Below are 18,693 nucleotides of genomic sequence, written 5' to 3'. Positions count from 1 at the left end.
CAAAAAAATGTTTAAATACCTTATAACAATAATCTGAGGTGTAGTAAACACTAACGATGTACGGAAGTTCGCTATGGAATATTAGCAATGCCTTGTCCATTTTCAGCTTGTAAACTAAAAAAGGACAGAGATTGCAGTATGCTATGAATACAGTGAATATGCTCATTTTTACTTATTTTAAAAACTTGAGTATCATACCCATGACTTACCTTTATGATGTCTCTCACACAGACCTGCTGAGAGAAGAGTGAAAAAAGAGAAAACTTGCATGATATCGATTGTCTTCATTGTTAATCCCAAATCTGCTGTTTTTCTTTTTCTTCTTTTTGAGCATATGAAAATAAAGAGCGCTCAAAGATCACTGTACTGTACATGTGATTACATGTGATCTTTGAGATGTGTTGGACAATTTTATTACCAGAAAACAACAAAAGATTGACCAACGAAGATAGGAAGGATAATTGACTAGGGGGTAGCACGTGCTGCTAGGTAAAAAGAATAAAGAACACAGCTTAAAAAACAGCATATAAGTATGAGGATGATACTTCATATTCATAAAAGGCACAAATCACAATTATCTGTATCCGAAACATGTTATGTTTAGTGTATAAATGTAGAAAAGGGAATAACAGAAATTATCTTGATCAAATTAATCTTATCTTATCTTAGGAGAAAAAGCAAAGAGATAAAAGGGAAGATGAGGACTTCTCATGTTTGTACTCTCTGTCATGTTAGGTGAGTGACCTGTGTTTGTGTGTGACCCTGGATGAATCTTTTCATTCAAGTGGGATAATTTCCCGTTTTGCCGCATTCAGTCAGGTATTATCATTAAATGGCATGCATTTGTTTCCTGAACAGACGCTTGCTATTATAAGTCATTGTTTTTTATCTGTTTTTATCAGTCCTTTCATCTCCTAGTCTCTCTCTCTCTCAATCTCAGAGTGATTCTCAAACACATTCCTACTTCGTTCAGGCTTTTGGCAGGGCAGCCGCAGCAGCAAGAGGGCCCATATATTAATATTCAGTAGTGCGTACTGACGTTCCCTGGTGACTTTTCAAGAGCGTCCAATCACGCAACGTAGTTAATATTCATAAGACGTCCCTTCACCGTAGTAGGATTGGTTATTTGCGCTGTGGAAACAGATTGAAATCCAGTTGCTTGCACGAGACCATATCAGCGCTACACGCACAGCACCCACAACATGGTAAGAAAAACATATAAAAACCTTTTCAATTTTATTATAGTTATCGCACGTGGACTAACAACCACTTTGTGCATATCTCTCAAAGTTGCAAATAAATGCATTACACTGGCACAAACAAAATGCTTTAAATATATTGGAAATGGCTGGTGTTATTTTAATGTTTACATTCATTTCTGACGTTTTGTTGTCCTATTACACGATTTCCATTAACTGTTTTTTAGACATAATCGAGTAAAGGATTTTTTTTTTGCCGATTCAAGGTTTTGCTTTATAACACTACTGGTAGATTTTAAAAGCACATTTTATAGTGCGCATGTTGTCATCACTGTTAATCATTTAATAGAACAATCAACAAGCTTTCGTGGTTTTACTTCGCTTTCTTCTCGATCCGTGTCTGTTCGTGCAGCAGCATTAGTTCATCAGATTAGACTGTTGCTAAGAGACCTGTTGACATTAGCCAGCTTTATCAGTGTTGGAGCTTCATTATGACTGACATGTGTTTGCACAGGCGCTCTGTCGCAATGTACTGATGGTTTAGTCAGGGACAATAGTGTGTGTGTGTATGTGTGTGTGTGTGTGTGTGTGTGTGGATAGTACAAAGGGAAATGCTGACACAAATCAGCTCAATTTTCCTTTCATTCAATTAAAAGTGCACAAAATTTCTAACAAAGTTTAGCACTAGCTTATATAGAAATTCTATATTTTCAGGTCAGTTACCTTTTAATAAATGTTAACGTCTTCTTGTAACAGACATGTGTTTGAAGCCCATGTAATCTTTACTGAAAGGGCAAGAGGGAAGAGTTAAGTAGCTGAGGAATTTCATTACTCCAGCCACCACAGGAATATGGTGGAAGCTCTTAAAATTGAAAATGCAAGTCATCATTGTTTCCATATGGGGTTCACAACAACCAATCACAGCGCTTTTTTCTGAAACATCCCCCTTGGAATGGTGGCTTAAAGAGTATAAGTGTTTAGAAAACTGTTTAAATGTTGTGTTCTATTAACAATTAAGTATTTTCAATATAATTATTATAATACTTATTTAAATCATATTTAAATCATTTATATTCATGCACACACAAATTATTAAAGTCAAGTGAAATTATTATTAAAATGATTGTTATTTTAATAAGTCATATATTAAATCATATAAATGAACACAAATTGTAAACAAAACTTTTCACATGAGTAGTTTTTACTGTATTTTTTTTACTGTATATACACACATACTAAATTTTACTCCCAGAGATGGCATGATTTGAAAAATTTTTTTTTTACAAAGCACACAAAACCCACATACATGAAATTAAAGGATATTTTCTAATGAGAACTGTTTTAAACACTCAGGCTGGGAAGATCCAGACTCTTACTATGGAGGAGAGGGAGCACATCCTGCCCATGATGAGGAACGCTCAGTGGGTGGAGGTGGTGGGGAGAGATGCCATTTACAAAGAGTTCCTCTTCAAAGACTTCAACCAGGTAATAACCTCTTCCAAGCTATCTACTTCATCTAGTTATATACTTCACAATTCATATACATGCAGCTTGCATCATACTTTTATGTACTGTATGCACAATGCTTGGACATGCTCTTTCCCCTTTAGGCTTTTGGGTTCATGTCCAGAGTAGCACTACAGGCTGAGAAAATGGATCATCACCCTGAATGGTTTAACGTGTATAATAAGGTAAATACATAATACGTTCATCAGTGTACCATTTTTTAATACATTGAGGGTCATGGCTGTGATTGCAGTAGTGTGTTTATTTTGAAAATATAATGTTAATTATAAATGATTGATATCTAGTATTCTTCTAAAAATATAATTCAGAAAATAATTATTAAATAACAGTACATTGTATCATTTAGAAAAGGTTTTTTTTTTTTTTTTTACAAATACAAAAGAGACAAAAAGTTTCAGAGAAGAAACACATTACATTTTGAAAAACATGCACTGGTTAATTGACCAATAAGACTAGGAATGTGTATTAATTTAATTATATTGAGCATCTGCTTGTTTTCTCTCTGGTAGGTTCAGATCACCCTCAGTACTCATGAATGTGGAGGACTCTCACAGCGTGACATAACACTTGCAACCTTTATAGATCAGGCCTCTGTCCTCTGAATGGACCCTGTCACTTGAGAGCTTGTCAGTTGACCTCTGTAGCCTGTAAAACCAAAAATATTGTAAAAAACTTCATTTATCACCCTATCAGTTTTGACTGTGTGTAGTCTGCCTGTTACGCCTAATCATTTCCTAATAAGTATTAATGGAACAGTCAGGAGAAATTTCTTCTTTTAAATCATTTTACATTCACACAATACATAAACGTACTACAGATCAGAGATGAGAATTGCTAGCACACTAAAGAGACCGGTCAAGCACTATTACCTTACTGTTTTCTATGGCTTAAAATCTTTTTTTAAAGTAAATATATGGTGCCTTTATTTCCATTTGATGTAATCCAGCGATGACATGGTTAGTGCCTCAGTGAATTGTATTAAACTGAATATTTGCCAACTTTGGCACTGTGAAATCAATGTATCATCTGTCAAAGCACTTGCCTACTGTTTAATGAATGATGGCACAAAAGTGTTTTTGGATTTAAGACAGCAGCTCTAAAAAAAACGTAAAAATGAACACAGGGCCTCAAAACATGTTGAACTTGTTTAAACATATGGGCTGATTTAAATGAAACGTTTTTGTAAATGTGCTCAAGAGTGACGAAGTTTGCACCTAATTGCATGCAGGTTTTCCAGGCATTGCATTCTTTTCCATTTTGTAGTGCTGTTTTGCATGAACGATGGTTATGTTTTTGCATTTAAACACATGAGACGCAAAGGAAAATAAATATACTTTTTAAAAAATATTTATTTTTGGCATTTTGCCTTAGATAGGACAGTGTAATTACAGGAAGTGAAGTGGGAGCAGGAAAGGCCCACCAGATCGAACTCAGGACACCCACAGCGCAATGGCAATGTTTGTCAGCGTGCTGACCTCAAGGCTATCAGCGCCAAGAAATACACATCTTTTTTTTAAGCTTTTTAAAAGTAGAACTGTTAAATTGAACGTCGTGATTTTAGAAAGCTGCAAAAGACAGAAGCTCAACGCATCTGTCAAGCACGTTTTCATAGAAAAATAATAAAAAGATAGTGCAATGAATGCAAAAACAAGTTCTGAGTGAACGGCCCCTTATTCAGTAAAACCAGCATAATTATTTCAAGACAAAGTTTATTGATTTATATATGAACAACAAAAACACAGGACAAAATTGAAATGGATTGCATGATGTGGTAAGGGCCTAGTCCCTGAGGCTGATGTAGCTACTGTGTTAACCTAATAGCACACACCCTGATGTCAGTGGAAGGCATTTAGGTGAATGCGGTTAGTTTTATGCTTTATACAACCATAACCGTAGAGGTCATGTAATGCTTCAAAAAATTCAGATCAAGGTGCCACAGTTTCAGTAGTTACAGTAATTACAGATTATTGTATAAAAACATTGAAATGCTTCATTTAGGCAAGTAGGGTAACTGTTTGAAGACAAATATCCACATCTATGTCCTAGCCTAAGGCATGTTACAGTTTTTGAGACTACACTGTACTACAGTGGTATCATACAGAAGAAAACTGTCCTACCTCCTACTTGAAGCACCCCACAAAGAGGTTAAAAAAAGTACATGGAAATTACTGAATTAAAAAACACACACTGAAATATGAGACATTCTATTAGTGATTTAAAATATAAAAACACACACAGTGGTCACAAATATTATGAGTGCTTAAGGGATTACACCGCTGACAAGATCTGGTGTGATGTTTCCATGGTACCATGTCATCACTTCCTCATATCACAGACTTCATGCACAAATTAATTTCCCTTCTTGCTGTTCCAGGCCTTAGCTATCATTCAGTTGAGTTAAGCTGGAACAAAGATCCCAAACAAATACAACACACAAAAGAAAGACTCATGAATCAAGGGGGTCTTTGACTTTCTGAAAACTGTTGTCAGTGAGTACCATAACCTGGAGCATGACATTGACTGATGATCAAAATGCCCACTTATGTGACATTTTTCAGGATTTGGACTTAAGGGAAATCAATAATGATTATGTGCACAATTATTTTAGATCCGAGGTAGATAGGGTGAAATGTGATCATTGAAAACCCAAATGGATGGGAATTTGAACCTGGAAATATGGTTAAACTTCACAACCTGGTGGTTGGAATTGTTACGGATATCATTTTCCATAGGTAACTTAAAATCAGAGATATTTTATTCAGTTTTGAAACTGGATTATCAAATCTATCCTAGTTATGGGGCATTTAAAATTAAATTAAATTAAACATTTGCTAGACAGGTTCACCTGTGCAGTACTACCATCCTAAAATGGTCTGTGATGTTTTCAAGTTTCTGTTGTGAAGGAGCTAATGGGAATATTTAAAATACTAACACCCATGGCTTATCCATGTTGATAGTATTATGGATTTTGGTCTAATCTGCATTATTTAATTCCTGGAAACAGCTTTTGTGACAACATTATGCCCTGATATCCTGAGGTTTAAGTGGCAGAAAACACTTCTAATGATAATAGTGGAAATGCAATCAAACACATATGGTGTGCACTGGTCATAAATGTAAGAAATGAAACAAGTAAAACTGCACTCACTGGTCACCAAAATTAAATGAATAAGTCGCAGACCCTTCACAGACTCATAGATATTTGGGCAGCTGTCTCTATAGCCTTACAGACTGTCGCTCCTTAGTCACAAATCCCAAAATGTCAGGTGACTATGGCTTATACATAAAATAGTTGTAAATAGATGACTTAATGAAGTAAATGAATGATTAGATTGTGGCGAACATCCCTTCAGCCAGCTATGGGTGGTGACCCCAACAGTCAATCTCAGTGCGCTTTGGAGTTACCATTCAAGTGGTTCTTATGGTTTGTGTGGTGCTTGCTCTGTATCTTGGGCACCTCAGTGCTATAGAGGCAGTCCAAAAAGCCCTGTGAGACCTCAGTCACCATCGATCGGTCAGGAATAGACTGGGCCATGCCATAGATGGCTCCCTATAACATAAAGGGGAAGTTAATTCAGAGTTATTTCATTATGGTTTATCAGATGGGATTATACATGTACAAATAGACCAAAGTGGACTAGAGTGCCAAGTGAGGATTTTACTCATCTGTGTTCTTATGTACAATTGCCTGACAAAAATAGCTATATATAAACTCGATATGTGAAGTTCAACCAAAATGACAATTCTAAACAGAATTTGGTTGGACAAAATCAGTTTAAATGCATACATCTGTTAGAAGTGAATTTTGTCACTGTGTAGGAATGCAAACTTATTGTATTAATTAATACATTTATTCAAGTAAGTATGCATTAAACTGATCAAAAGTGACAGTAAAGACCTTTACATTGAACTTTCTATTCATGAAAGAACCCTAATTGTTACTCTATTTTTAATCAAATAAATGCAGGTTTGGTGAGCATAAGAAACTTTTGAACAAACGTTTTTTTTTTTGGTTAACTTAATAGGGAAACTACAAGTGAATAGTATATTTAATGAAAAGGAAACTCACCATTCCCGTAGTCTTCTCTTTAGGATTCTTCATGATAATGGCTACTTCTCTCTTCACATCACTAATGAACTGCTCAGCTACACCAGGCTGTGTGTGTAGCATTGTGACACAAATATGGATGCTGAAAGAGAACAAAAGAGCCACGAACAATGATCTAAGGAACAACTTATCTGACCATTGCTTAAAATTGATGCTTTGATGCCTATACATAATAACAAATAATACTGATCTATTTGAATTGTTCCTAACCTAACTACCTTTCAGTTTGTTTTAGAGATATTACATTCGTTTGCATAACCTGCACATTTCCACGTTGAACACATTTTGTTTTTTAACCATACCTAGATGGAAACTGCAGAGTGTTGAGATTCCAGCCCTTTGAAGTCAGTGCATTAGATAAGCGAAAGATATCAAAAACATCGGAGCCTAGTGCCACCACAGACACTTCTGGGTCCCCGAATACAAACACCCCATCTATTTGACGGATTCTGTGGGAAGAGAGAGTTTTAAGATGTTGTTTCTGTGTACAGTGCCCTTCCTGGCATGTAAATGCTACCTGCCATGCAAATTTACATTTACCATAGTTGATATACATTCAAAGCAACACCTGGCCTGTGTCTTTCATGTGTTATATTATAATTATATTAATATTAATACTGACCCTGCTTTGATTTTACGGGCCGTCTCAACGACTTTCTTGGTGGCCTCAACGTATCCCTTCTCACCCATGTGCATCATAGTAGCCCAACAGGCAGCAATTATGCCTCCAGGCCGAGAGCCAGCCATGGACGGAGATGCATAAATTCCTCCCTGCCAATTAGGTGCTACGAAATACTGGTAGTGGCGAAATTTCTTGTCACTGTAGAGCACCACTGAGGAACCTTTAGGAGCATAACCATACTGTGGGGACAAAGACACTGATTTTAAAATAAAATCAACTTTGCATTTAATTTCATTAAGACATCTGGGCAGATAACAATACAAATGTTAGTATATTTAAATAAAAAATACAGTAAAAATGGAAAAAAGCATAATTTTCCGCAGCCATTACTCTAGTCTTTAGTGTCACATGACCCTTCAAAAATCATTCTAATATGCTGTTGTTTATAGCTGGAAACAGTTGTGTTTTATTAAAGTTATTAAAAAAAAAAAAAAACTTACCTTATGTGTATCTGCAGAGATACTGGTTACACCTTTGACCCGGAAATCAAAAGGATCAAGTTTGAAACCCGCCTTTTCCATAAAAACTATTAGGAACCCTCCCAAGCATGCATCCACATGGAATGGGATGTTGTATTTTACTGCAAGCTAAAAGAATAAATTATATTTAATCATATTTAAAATACAGAATACATTGTAGATTAATTTATACTACAATATGGGCATTGGATTACATGCCCATCTGAATAAGCAAACATTACCTTCGCCACTTCTACTACAGGGTCCATAATTCCGTGGGGGAAATGAGGAGCTGAACACACCAGCATTGCTGTGTTTCTAGAGATGGCCCTCCTCATTGCCTATGACCAAAAAAAAAAGTAGTCATTTAAATTAGGTGAACATCAGGCTAGTCAATATTCACAAAAATGTGCCAAACCAGACACAGCACTACCTTCACATCAACTTTCATGGTCTTCTTGTCTAGGGGTATGTGAATGAGCTTCATCCCAAAATAATGTGCTGCTTTGTCAAACGCTGCATGGATGCTCACTGGTGCAATACTAGTGCACAGACAAAAAAAATGACATAAAATTACACAGTGGGATTGAATAAAACAACTGCCTTTAAGGTGCACTAATAAACACCAATTCTGTCAAGTAAAATAAAACTGAAAAACCTGAGTGCACTTTTAAATATAAAGTTGCACTGTTTATATGTCCTATGTAAATGAGTAGCCATCCATAGCATGTTTATATTGTTTACAGTGTGGGTTGACAACTACTGTAAATTGACCTAAACAGTATTTTGACTGCAGAGGCTGAATGTTTTGACTAGACTGAAATGATACTTACATCTCTGGGTGTTTAATGCCACGTTCATGAGCCATGTCTCTGTACGCCTTGCATGCCATCAGGATGCTTTCTGTTCCACCTGAAGTAACCTTTTCATGAAAGGAACACACAAAACAAATGGTTCGGTTTGAGTCAACAGAAGAAACTTGATGTTATACGATACAGTCTTCCGATTTTGAAACAATGGACTGATAAATGAGCAAATGGAAATTCATTTGGGATTGACCAAAGCGACTCTCAAATTGTCCCAAACATAATGTTCAACAGCTTATGGGAGTGGATCAAAAACGGTCTAGGTTAATGAAATACTCAAGTAAAGCCGCTTTTCTTTTGTCGTGGAATAGTTGTAAAAAATACTTAATTCTGCTGCTGTGTGAATGTAGTAAATGTATGCGACTCTCATAGCATTTTACAGATTCTTTTAAGGAGATATTTTTCAACATTTAGATATTATCTCAACCGCAAACTGTATTAATAATATGCAAAAAAATAATAATATTTTTTACAAATGTGTTACTGAGTGAGTAATGGGAAACAAGGAGTATTTTACAAAATTGTGCGAATTAAATAACTTGATACATTTTTGGAACTTCACACAAATACATTGTTCCCTCAGGGAAGACAGTGAGAAGGACTGACTGTGCCACAGGAGTCTGGGCCTCCATTAAAGAGGGCACACGTCATCCGCACCACTTCTGCCTCCATCTTCCTAACCCCAGGGAACAGGTCTGGGTGGAGGGGGTTGGACCAGGCAAACTCCCCATATACCTGCAAATCAGAGGAACACAAAACAAAATCCAAGAATTGTTTCTTGTATTATGAAGCCTCTGCTTGACTTAAAGGTAAAGTGAAAATCAAAGCAAGTGTTCCCCAACCTTGTTTGTCATATCAACTCACAACCCCATCAAATAACACTTCCTCAACAAAAGTAAGTGGGGGGGCCCGTAGTCAGAAAGATTTTTTTTAAAAGAAATAAAGAAATTAACTATTAAGCAAGAATGCATTAAATTAATCAAAAGTGACAGCAAATACATTTATAATGTTGCAAAATATTTCTTTTTCAAATAAATGCTGTTCTTTTGAACTTTCTATTCATCAAAAAAAGAATCCTAAAAATGTATCACATTTTCCACAAAAATATAAAGCAATGCAACGGTTTTCAACATTAAACTACATTTTAAAATATATCAAAATAGAAAACAGTTATTGTACTGTAATAATATTATTTCACATGTTTTTGTTAATCAAACCAACCAAATGCAGCCTTAGTGAGCATAAGATTTAAAAAATAAATAAATAAATAAAACCTTTACAGACCCCAATCTTTTGAACAGTACTGATTATTGAATTAAATTAGATGTTATTCTGGATATAATTGATCTAATTTAATAATTACCGGTATCATTTCTAATTATTAATATCATCATTAAAGTCACTTTTTAAGAAAATCAATACTGTGGGTGAATCAAAGACACATCACTTATAAAACAAAGTTATAAAAACATTGCACACAATGTTTGCTTACTTTTCTTGAAAAAGGAGCTGAATTATGAGATTAACCTTGATTATTTTATTTCATTTTTCGTCCAGTTTTATAGATAAACGCAAAATCAAAAGTACCCTCTGGAACACATATAGCCCTTGTTGGGATTTACTGATCTAATGATTTGCAAGGCCATTATACCTCCACCAGGAGATCTGTGAGCTTCTCATCCCCCCAGTAGACTGCGCCTGACACTTTGCCTTTTGCCCAGTCTACCTCACCTGAAATCATAAGTATGAAAAAATATTGAGGACAGAACAATGGTGGGACACTGACTTCAAATACCATGTAAAACAGTGGCATTATACCCTAGTAGGGATGGTTAAGGCAATTTTGCGATTTCAATCATCATACAGTAAAAAGCAACAACCACCCTCCCTCTTCTCATCGAAGACATGCGATGCAACACTAAACAGTCTCTCGCTGTGGGTGCTTGTCGCTATCGGTCTTTCTCGGACACTTTTAAATGCTTTCACACTGCCGACATGTTTGCTGCATTAGTGCGCGCCTCTATTTGATCATGTCACGTCATTGTTCGGTACAATTTACTTGGCCTTTTAACTTATTTGGCCAAACACCAAAAGAGCTTTTTTTTTTTGCTATTTTCAGCCGAATAATTTCGGTTGCCAAACATTCAGTGCATACCTACAAAAATGCATGTAAAACATTAATAAATATTTACCGAAATGCATCAATTAAAAATTTAATATTTTTTAAATGTGTCTTCCATTCTTCCATGTATATGCATTGATGCATCACCTTCCTGATTAAATTAAAATCAATTTTCAATGCCCTGTGCGCTTTGCATTATGAGTGCTATTTAACTAGAGAGTATCAAATCAGTGACTTATGGATCTGACCTTTAGGAGGCAGCTGCCTATATAGTAGGGATGGGCATTCCAAGCAAAAATAATATTCGAAAATCGCTGGGTATTATTCAATTATTATTCGAAAATCACACCCCTCCCCCGCAAGCACGCACAAACACCCAAACAGAGCGAGATGGAGAGAGATGGGATTCACGCTTTCAATCTGTATGACGGCACTTATTACCATAACAGTCCGTCGATTAGCATAAATCAACTGCTCATAAGGCTAGGACATTTCCATTTCAAAAATTGGAATCCCTAAAGGGAATAGATACAAGATGGGAGGAAAAAATACTTCAATATCTTCTGTCGCAATTATATCGTTGGGTAATTACACTGTGTATAAACTGCGGGCATCAGGGAGCCGTTATTAATATGCGGGGCATTGATATCGCTTATGAACGCGCGCTTGTTTTTTTACTTTCACTTTCGAGATTCGCGATCACATACGGAGCAGCACTCGGCAGTACTTATCAAGTACAGTAATTAGTTACATTTACTCCAATACTTTACACCTCTGCCCTTTAGTGGCTCCGTAGAACGCGTTATTTGTTTACCGCGCCTTTCTGAATACGGATTCAGACACACCTCTAACCCAGTCCGGGGGTGTTTATGGTCCGCACAGCACTCTTATTTGACATCGTCCCAAGTTACTGTAACCATTATATGCTACGAAAGTCTTTATTTATGCCCGCAAGTCCACAGTGTGCGTGAGACAATGTGCTCTTCTGTTGTCTTTGACAGCTTTTAGGTGCGTTATTGGCAGCGCCACGTGAATGCATCACCACGGAAAAGATGGGGAAATTTTTAAGACAATAATCGCACAACCTATTCGATATTCTATAATTAAATCAACTAATTGAATATTCGAAAATCGTGACCCATCCCTATACCCTAGTAAACAAACTTGCTTACGAAGAAAGTGCACCCACACTGTAGGGCAAATTCAGTCTGAGAACATCTGGCAGAAAATTAAAGTTCTGTCTTATCCTCAAAGCCTTTGGGCTTTTTCCCCATTATAACAGATGGGAGTTAGGACAGGCTGCAGGTGACTCACTCAGTGTCTCATACTCCCTGATCTTGTCAAGGAGCTGTTTGTGGGTGAGGCCCTGTGCAGGCAGGAGTTTGGTGTAGCTCATGCCTTCCTTCAGCGTGCATAGACTCATTGACATATCATCCAATGCCTTGTTGAGCTGATTTTGAATCTGATGAGGGAAAGATTAGAGAAAACAAAAAGTGTCATAAAAAACTCTGAATATTTAATTAATACAAAAAGTAGAGGGAATAGGGGAATTGAAGAGAAAATCCAAACAATTAATTACTGCATTGTTGATATAATATAACTTATTCATGCATTTGCATCTTTTAATGACTACAAATGTTCTAAGGCAGTGATTCTCAATCATTGGTTCGGGGCCCACTAGGGGGCCTCAGCAAACTTCTAAGGTAGCTGCAGGATGACTTAATTTAAATTATTTAAAAATAATCCAACTTGATTAAAATGCTAAAAACACATCATGGTATAAAATGAGTATTTTCTTCTTATTTTTTTTTATTAATTTAAAACTATATTGCAAAAAAGTTTTATTATATATATATATATATATATATATATATACACACACATACACACACACACACACACACACACATATAAATAAATAACTAATAAAAAAAGAAAGCATTGGGCAGAGAGAATGGGACCACGAGACGGGAATTGAACTTGGGTCGCCGCAAGCGCTGTTTAAAAATAGTTATATTAAATAGTATTGATCTTTCACAATATTACTGTTTTACTTCGTTTTTATCAAATAAATGAAGCCTTGATGAGCCTTAAAGAAACTTCTCTCAAAAAAATGCAAAACAATTGTACCGATCTCAAACTTATGAATGATAGTGCAAATCTGACAACATATTTAAAAACAATTTGTTTAAAAAATAAAAAAAAAACTGAGTGAATAGCACTTACTCTCTGGTTGGAAAAGGAAGCCCTTTAGCCACACCGCACCAAGTGTGGACAGCAAAGTGGTCGCAATGATCTGCCATGGCTCCAGACCAGCACACTGAGAATTCACGAAGCGCCGAGCCTCCTCTATGTACAGCAGCACCATCTCCTTATACACGTCCAAGGCACTCTGCATGAGGAAAGGAGAAATGTTACAGAAATAAACCCAATCTAATTTCTCACTTCTGGAAAACTTAAGCAGAAACCAACATATAGAAACCAAGAACTGGCTGCTTACCTGCCATTACAAGCCACTTAAATCAATCAACAAGCACTGACAGAAGATTCAACAAACACCCTAATACTTAAATTCTTTAGGGTTAGGCTCTATTTGAAAAATAAGTACAAAGATGTTGGCCCAGATTAGCATTAAGACAGCTAGTAGCAAATTAAAATCTCAATAAAATACATTCAAAATCACAATTAAATACTTACTACAGCAGACTGAGTCATACTTATTGTCTCAGGAGCTTGGATTCACTAATGACACTGTAAACTGTGGAAGCTGCAGTATGTCTAACTTCAGCCACAAGAAACAAGGAGAGCTTAGTAGATAACCATTTCACTCAATGAGATATTGTTCCTACTGGCCACACCTTATTCATTATGAGAAAAAAAACTGGCCATGCAAAACTAAAAGGCTACCAGCTTAGACTTAAAATGGGCTTCTAAGGATATGGGTGCAAAAAAACATTCCTTAAAACAAAGAAAAATACTAATTCAAGTCTATACTGAAGTCCATATTTATAAATAGTTAGTTTGTGTCATTTAAAAAGGCAGTAAAATGCATATCTGGTAGATGCATTTCACAATCACTATTTTTTACAGCACAATGTGGTTTTGATGATAACAGCGCAGATTGTGTCCCAATAGCATCCCCATAACAGCACACAGGAAATCTGGAGGTCAGCTGAACAAAGTCTTAGCTAACCATATTCGTGAGCATGTCAACTCCTCGTCATCTACAATGAATGTGCTTCTCATTTCGTCTTCAAAAGCCTGACTAAAAGCTATAATTAGCATTTTGTTTAATTTGAGCATGTACAAAGCACTAGTTATGATAAGAACCTTAAGTTATCTTGAATGTAGCACAATAAATGAGGTGTAATTAGATTACTAGATGAATTAAACAAACTTAAGAGGTATTCATTTTCAATCATTTTGTTAAGGAGATAATGAATGAATCAGGCAGAAGCAACACCCCCTAAATGGAGTTCTAAGTCCATGACAAGCTCTCCAACAGGTTTAGCAGGGTTTGCCAAATACAGCAGATTCAGAGGAGCAGGTAAACAGGTCATGTGAGCGAGCAAGTGAAACTTTGACCAGGACTGAGGTGCATCACACGTTCAGGATCCAAATATAACAACAGTGTGAAATGTGGAACACGACTGCGCTGAAGTGAGATCTTTAAAGACAGCATCCCTATCAGTCTTATGTAACAAGATCTACAGACAGCTTCTCAGTGCATAACGTGCCATAAAATGCTGAGATTATGATATCTTGTGAAAGGGGCAAAAGGCAAGAAAAGAGACACATTGCAAAAGAGATTAACAGAAGTGCAGTGCACGTCTGCTATGTTGTAAAACACATCTTCTAAACAGATACTTTTGACAGATAACATGACTGTGGTGGTAAGTTTCTAGAAAATAGGATGTCACCTCAAACTGCTTGCTTTCAGCTACTAGTGTACTGGATACAATCACACCCTCTCTAGCTGAGCTTTGATTATTTGTCCATTGTTGAGTCAAAGAGCTCAAGTTTCCAATGGAAATGTTCAGATGTCTAAAGCAAGATCAGACAGAAAGTGCTATAGCAGCTCAGTCCAAAACTCTTAAGATCTACAGTAATGCATCCTGTAACATGTGACTATGATAAAGGTTTTAGTAAATCAAAATTTTGGTGTGATTTTGATCTAAACAGCTAATAGTATATACAACTCCTTTTATCAATGTATTTGTCCACTACTATTCAAATGTTTGGGGTCATTTTTTTTAAAGAAATTAATACATTTATTCAGCAAAATATATTTTAAACTGATCAGTTTATAAAAAAATTGTTTTAATCCATTTTAAATAAATGCTGTTCTTTTGAATTTTCTATTCATCTAATAATTCTGAAAAAAAAAACTACCAAAATGTATCACAGCTTGTACAAAAAAAAAACTTTTTTTATTTTTTATCATTGATGCTAATAAATGTTTCCTGAGCAGCACCAAATCAGCATATTAGGATCACATGACACTGAAGACTGGAGCAATGGGTGCTGAAAATGTAGCTTTGCCATCACAGGAATAAATTACATTTGAAAATATAGTCAAATAGAAAACAGTTCTTTTAAATTGTAATAACAATTCATAATTTTTACTGTATTTTTGATTAAATACATGCATTCTGAGACTTAAATGCATAAAATTAAAAAAAATTATAAAAATCTTACTGACCCCAAAGTTTTGAACTATAGTGTATATTAAAGAAATATGTTGTACTGGATATAATTAAAAAGTCATCCAAGTCACAGTAAAAGTGAACCGTGACTGAGGCTTTCATTCCTTCTAAAATATCCTTTGAGTTCCACAGAAGAAATAAGGTCCTGTAGGTTTGGAATGACATAAGGGTGAGTATACAATGACTTTTAATTTTCTCTATTTTAATTTTTGGGTGAACTATCCCTTTAATAATTCATTCACACACATTAAATCTCTCAGCACATCACATGAGCATCAGACTAGCCAAAACACAGTCTGAACAGATGTTGTTGGACAGCAGTCAAAACAGATCTGGCCCCATTGTTAAGAATAGCACTTCCTCTGTGTTTGAGCCTGTCACAGGAAATCTTCTGATGAACACATACACAATGAAACATAAAATTTCCCTCTCTGCACCTGGTTGTTGCACACAGATGATCGATTATTACAGAGAATTACATGAAGGAAAAACAGTTTTATAATAGCTCTCACCTATATCACTTTAAAGTCTCCTTTACACATCACAGAAGACACAAAATTTGACATAGCAGGACATGATCATAAACAGATATTGTTTATCTCCCTGTAACCAGTAAGACATTTGTCTCTAATAAATTACACTTCAAATGGATAATCATCTTTCTACACGATAAAATCACCTGGATTCCTGAAAAATGTTATATCAGATCAAAGTATCGCTTATAGATCTGATACACTGAAACATACAGTGTAAATGAAGTATGTTGACTAACAAAACAAAGTAACAAAATACAATATGCTTTCTTTGTACAGTCGAAGCTTTCATTGTGACATAATTACATCATGTTTGGATAACTGGAACATACTATATTTAAAGCACAGCTGATTTCTAATTGACATTATGCCCACTCACCCTGTAGTCCATTTTGTTTGCCCAGGTTACACCCTGTCTGAAAAAGCCGTTTCTTCAACAGCTCTGAGAGAAACGGGGAAGACAGCCAGAAAGATCTTTGTTCGGCTTGTTGTGAGAGCGAATGCCCCGTTGCATGACACAATCAGAGCAGGAAGTGCCGTCTGCCGTGTGAGTAAAAGGGGACGCGATTTGCCTTTCAGGCGTGTCGCCGCGTTCGCTGATCTTCAAACACTGCAAGCGTCCTTCATCACGGCGATTAGTCCAGCACACATGCTGTTAGTACATGTGAACCTCCCTACGTCCTGACGATTCGCAGATTCGCCACAGTTACATTATATTTTTCAGGGAGGTCAGTATAAAGTTTCTTTTTTGATCAATCTTGTAGTGACTTTGCGATAGTTCTAAGTTTATTGTATTATTATTATTATGGATTATTACTGTTGTTGTTGTTGATGCATATTTAATTATTTATGTAGCCTATATTTTAATTTTATAAAAATTTAAAGTTTTAAGAATCAGAAAGCCCCACAATTAAGATTTTTTAACTGGTAAAGAAGGGGCAACATAGGAATCTTGGTTCATATTCAATGCATTAAAACATTTTATCATAGGCTATTTACAGTAAATGATTTACTGAGTTGTTGGGCTGCACTGGTGTTTTCTTTTTGTGTTGGTTTTATACTTCATAGTTGAACAGGCAATGCTTTGCACGGTCACTTGATGGCGCTATCAGTTTTTGAAGGACAGACGTATTTTGGTAAAACGTTCGTATTCTTGTATTGTGTCAACTGCCTTTATAGTAGAAACAATACAATATATATAGAGCTCTTATATAGAGTGAACATTTACATTCATGTTCGTGAGTAGGCCTACACGAACAGTAACATTAGGTTTCTTTGCTTGAAAACACTTTTATAACTATAATATGTAACGTTGTGTTAAATACTTGTTGTGTGATTGTAAAAAGCAACCAGATAAATCATCTCATTACATTTGTTTTGTTTTGTATTTTTATCTTTTCTTCTTCAAAATAATAACACGGATTTGGGCTAATTTAAAACTACTTTGTAAAATATTGGTGTTTATTATGTGGTCAGAAAATATTTTCCACACTTTAACTAATTTATTAAATGTACCAGATAAATGTCAAAGAGTGTATACACGTATCACGTGGGAATTCTGTAATTTTGTCAAGTTTCCCCTCCAATGCCATTTTACTGACATTGTTGTCTCCTTGTCACCAATTATAGGCTCTCCTTGTAACCAATTATAGGCTATACACTGAATGATGAAAAAATCCTAATATTTTAATAATTTAAAAAATGTGGTCTGGGACAAGGATAAAACAACATAAACAGAAATGCATTTGAAAAGTATCGAAAATAAACGATGAAGGCATGGTAAACGTTTCTGAGACAATTTCAATGTCACCTTCATACAGCAAAAAAAAAAAAAAAAAAAAAGTTGAAAAAAAGAAACCCCTGGGACATAAAAGTGCATTCCAAAATCGAAAAAAGGGCTAAATTTAGACATGTTTTTTAAAAATAATCCTGCAAATTTATTTGTGTTAATAGCTATAGTTTGTCAAAATTATTTATAACTCTTACTATTTTGTCCCCTCTATTTTCCTCATTGCCAAGAAAATAATGTTTTTTCCACACCCAAAACTGGCAAGTTAGAAAGATAAATTCGATTCAAGTCTGTGTGCGCCACTGAATGTGGGCACTATGTAGAGAAAAGCTGCAGTTGAACCCAGGCATTCAGAGCAGCACCAAAGCTTAATTATTGAAGTTGACCCCCGATTGCTCAAACCAAATAGAGTTTTAGCAAGAAGCTCTAGGCTATTCAATTATAATTGGTGTATTCGGTCATAAAAAGCATATGCGTTTTAGCACAATGGGTGGACTCTAAAAGGAACCTCAACAGCACATTAAAACTGCATTACTTCTTCCAAGAAGTGTACTCAAGATCTTTCTGGTCCCGATGCGCACACCGTTCCAAAAGCGCACACGTCTCCAAAGGTGCACGTTTTACCACACAAATGAGTTGACATTGTCTGAGTTTTAACAAGAGGTGTACATATGGCATCCGGGTTGTAATTAAATGTTTTTAA

General features: G+C 35.7%; 3 protein-coding genes across 3 annotated transcripts in view; 1 reads left to right on the top strand and 2 right to left on the bottom strand.

Moving 5' to 3' along the window:
* LOC107666356 (heparan-alpha-glucosaminide N-acetyltransferase) overlaps positions 1 to 270 on the bottom strand; it is a 27,881-nt gene extending 27,611 nt beyond the window's left edge. Inside the window, exons 1-2 of the mRNA XM_016457618.1 lie at positions 210 to 270; positions 20 to 114 (exon numbers count right to left, since the gene is read on the bottom strand). Coding sequence (XP_016313104.1) covers positions 20 to 114; positions 210 to 270 — 156 coding nt within the window. The remainder of the gene's footprint in view (positions 1 to 19; positions 115 to 209) is intronic.
* An 832-nt stretch (positions 271 to 1,102) lies between these two features.
* On the top strand, positions 1,103 to 3,768 carry LOC107666455 (pterin-4-alpha-carbinolamine dehydratase-like). Its single transcript, XM_016457777.1, has 4 exons — positions 1,103 to 1,205; positions 2,553 to 2,684; positions 2,810 to 2,890; positions 3,236 to 3,768. Exons 1-4 carry the CDS (start codon positions 1,203 to 1,205, stop codon positions 3,326 to 3,328), a joined length of 309 nt encoding a protein of 102 aa, XP_016313263.1. The 5' UTR covers positions 1,103 to 1,202; the 3' UTR covers positions 3,329 to 3,768.
* A 650-nt stretch (positions 3,769 to 4,418) lies between these two features.
* Positions 4,419 to 16,773, bottom strand: LOC107666355 (sphingosine-1-phosphate lyase 1-like). The gene is made up of 14 exons (XM_016457617.1): positions 16,581 to 16,773; positions 13,189 to 13,354; positions 12,943 to 12,959; positions 12,277 to 12,424; positions 10,492 to 10,571; positions 9,447 to 9,575; positions 8,808 to 8,896; positions 8,408 to 8,516; positions 8,217 to 8,315; positions 7,957 to 8,103; positions 7,457 to 7,695; positions 7,137 to 7,283; positions 6,796 to 6,916; positions 4,419 to 6,276 (listed from the first exon to the last, which is right to left on the bottom strand). Exons 1-14 carry the CDS (start codon positions 16,590 to 16,592, stop codon positions 6,112 to 6,114), a joined length of 1,668 nt encoding a protein of 555 aa, XP_016313103.1. The 5' UTR covers positions 16,593 to 16,773; the 3' UTR covers positions 4,419 to 6,111.
* Between the last annotated feature and the right edge of the window lie 1,920 nt (positions 16,774 to 18,693).

The sequence above is a fragment of the Sinocyclocheilus anshuiensis genome, unplaced genomic scaffold (assembly GCF_001515605.1).
Source record: "Sinocyclocheilus anshuiensis isolate Anshui unplaced genomic scaffold, SAMN03320099.WGS_v1.1 scaffold63, whole genome shotgun sequence".
Taxonomy (NCBI): Eukaryota; Metazoa; Chordata; class Actinopteri; order Cypriniformes; family Cyprinidae; genus Sinocyclocheilus; species Sinocyclocheilus anshuiensis.
The sequence above is the reverse complement of the archived record's forward strand: the minus strand, read 5'-3'. Positions and strand labels throughout refer to the sequence as shown.

Bases quoted from the DNA above. Each gene is read 5' to 3' on its own strand.
- LOC107666455 (XM_016457777.1), top strand. The intron at 2,685-2,809 runs GTAATAACCTCT...TTTCCCCTTTAG, and splicing joins TCTTCAAAGACTTCAACCAG to GCTTTTGGGTTCATGTCCAG. The intron at 2,891-3,235 runs GTAAATACATAA...TCTCTCTGGTAG, and splicing joins GGTTTAACGTGTATAATAAG to GTTCAGATCACCCTCAGTAC.
- LOC107666355 (XM_016457617.1), bottom strand. The intron at 10,572-12,276 runs GTGAGTCACCTG...TTATGATTTCAG, and splicing joins CAGGGAGTATGAGACACTGA to GTGAGGTAGACTGGGCAAAA. The intron at 8,316-8,407 runs GTAGTGCTGTGT...TTTTGGTCATAG, and splicing joins CCATGAAAGTTGATGTGAAG to GCAATGAGGAGGGCCATCTC.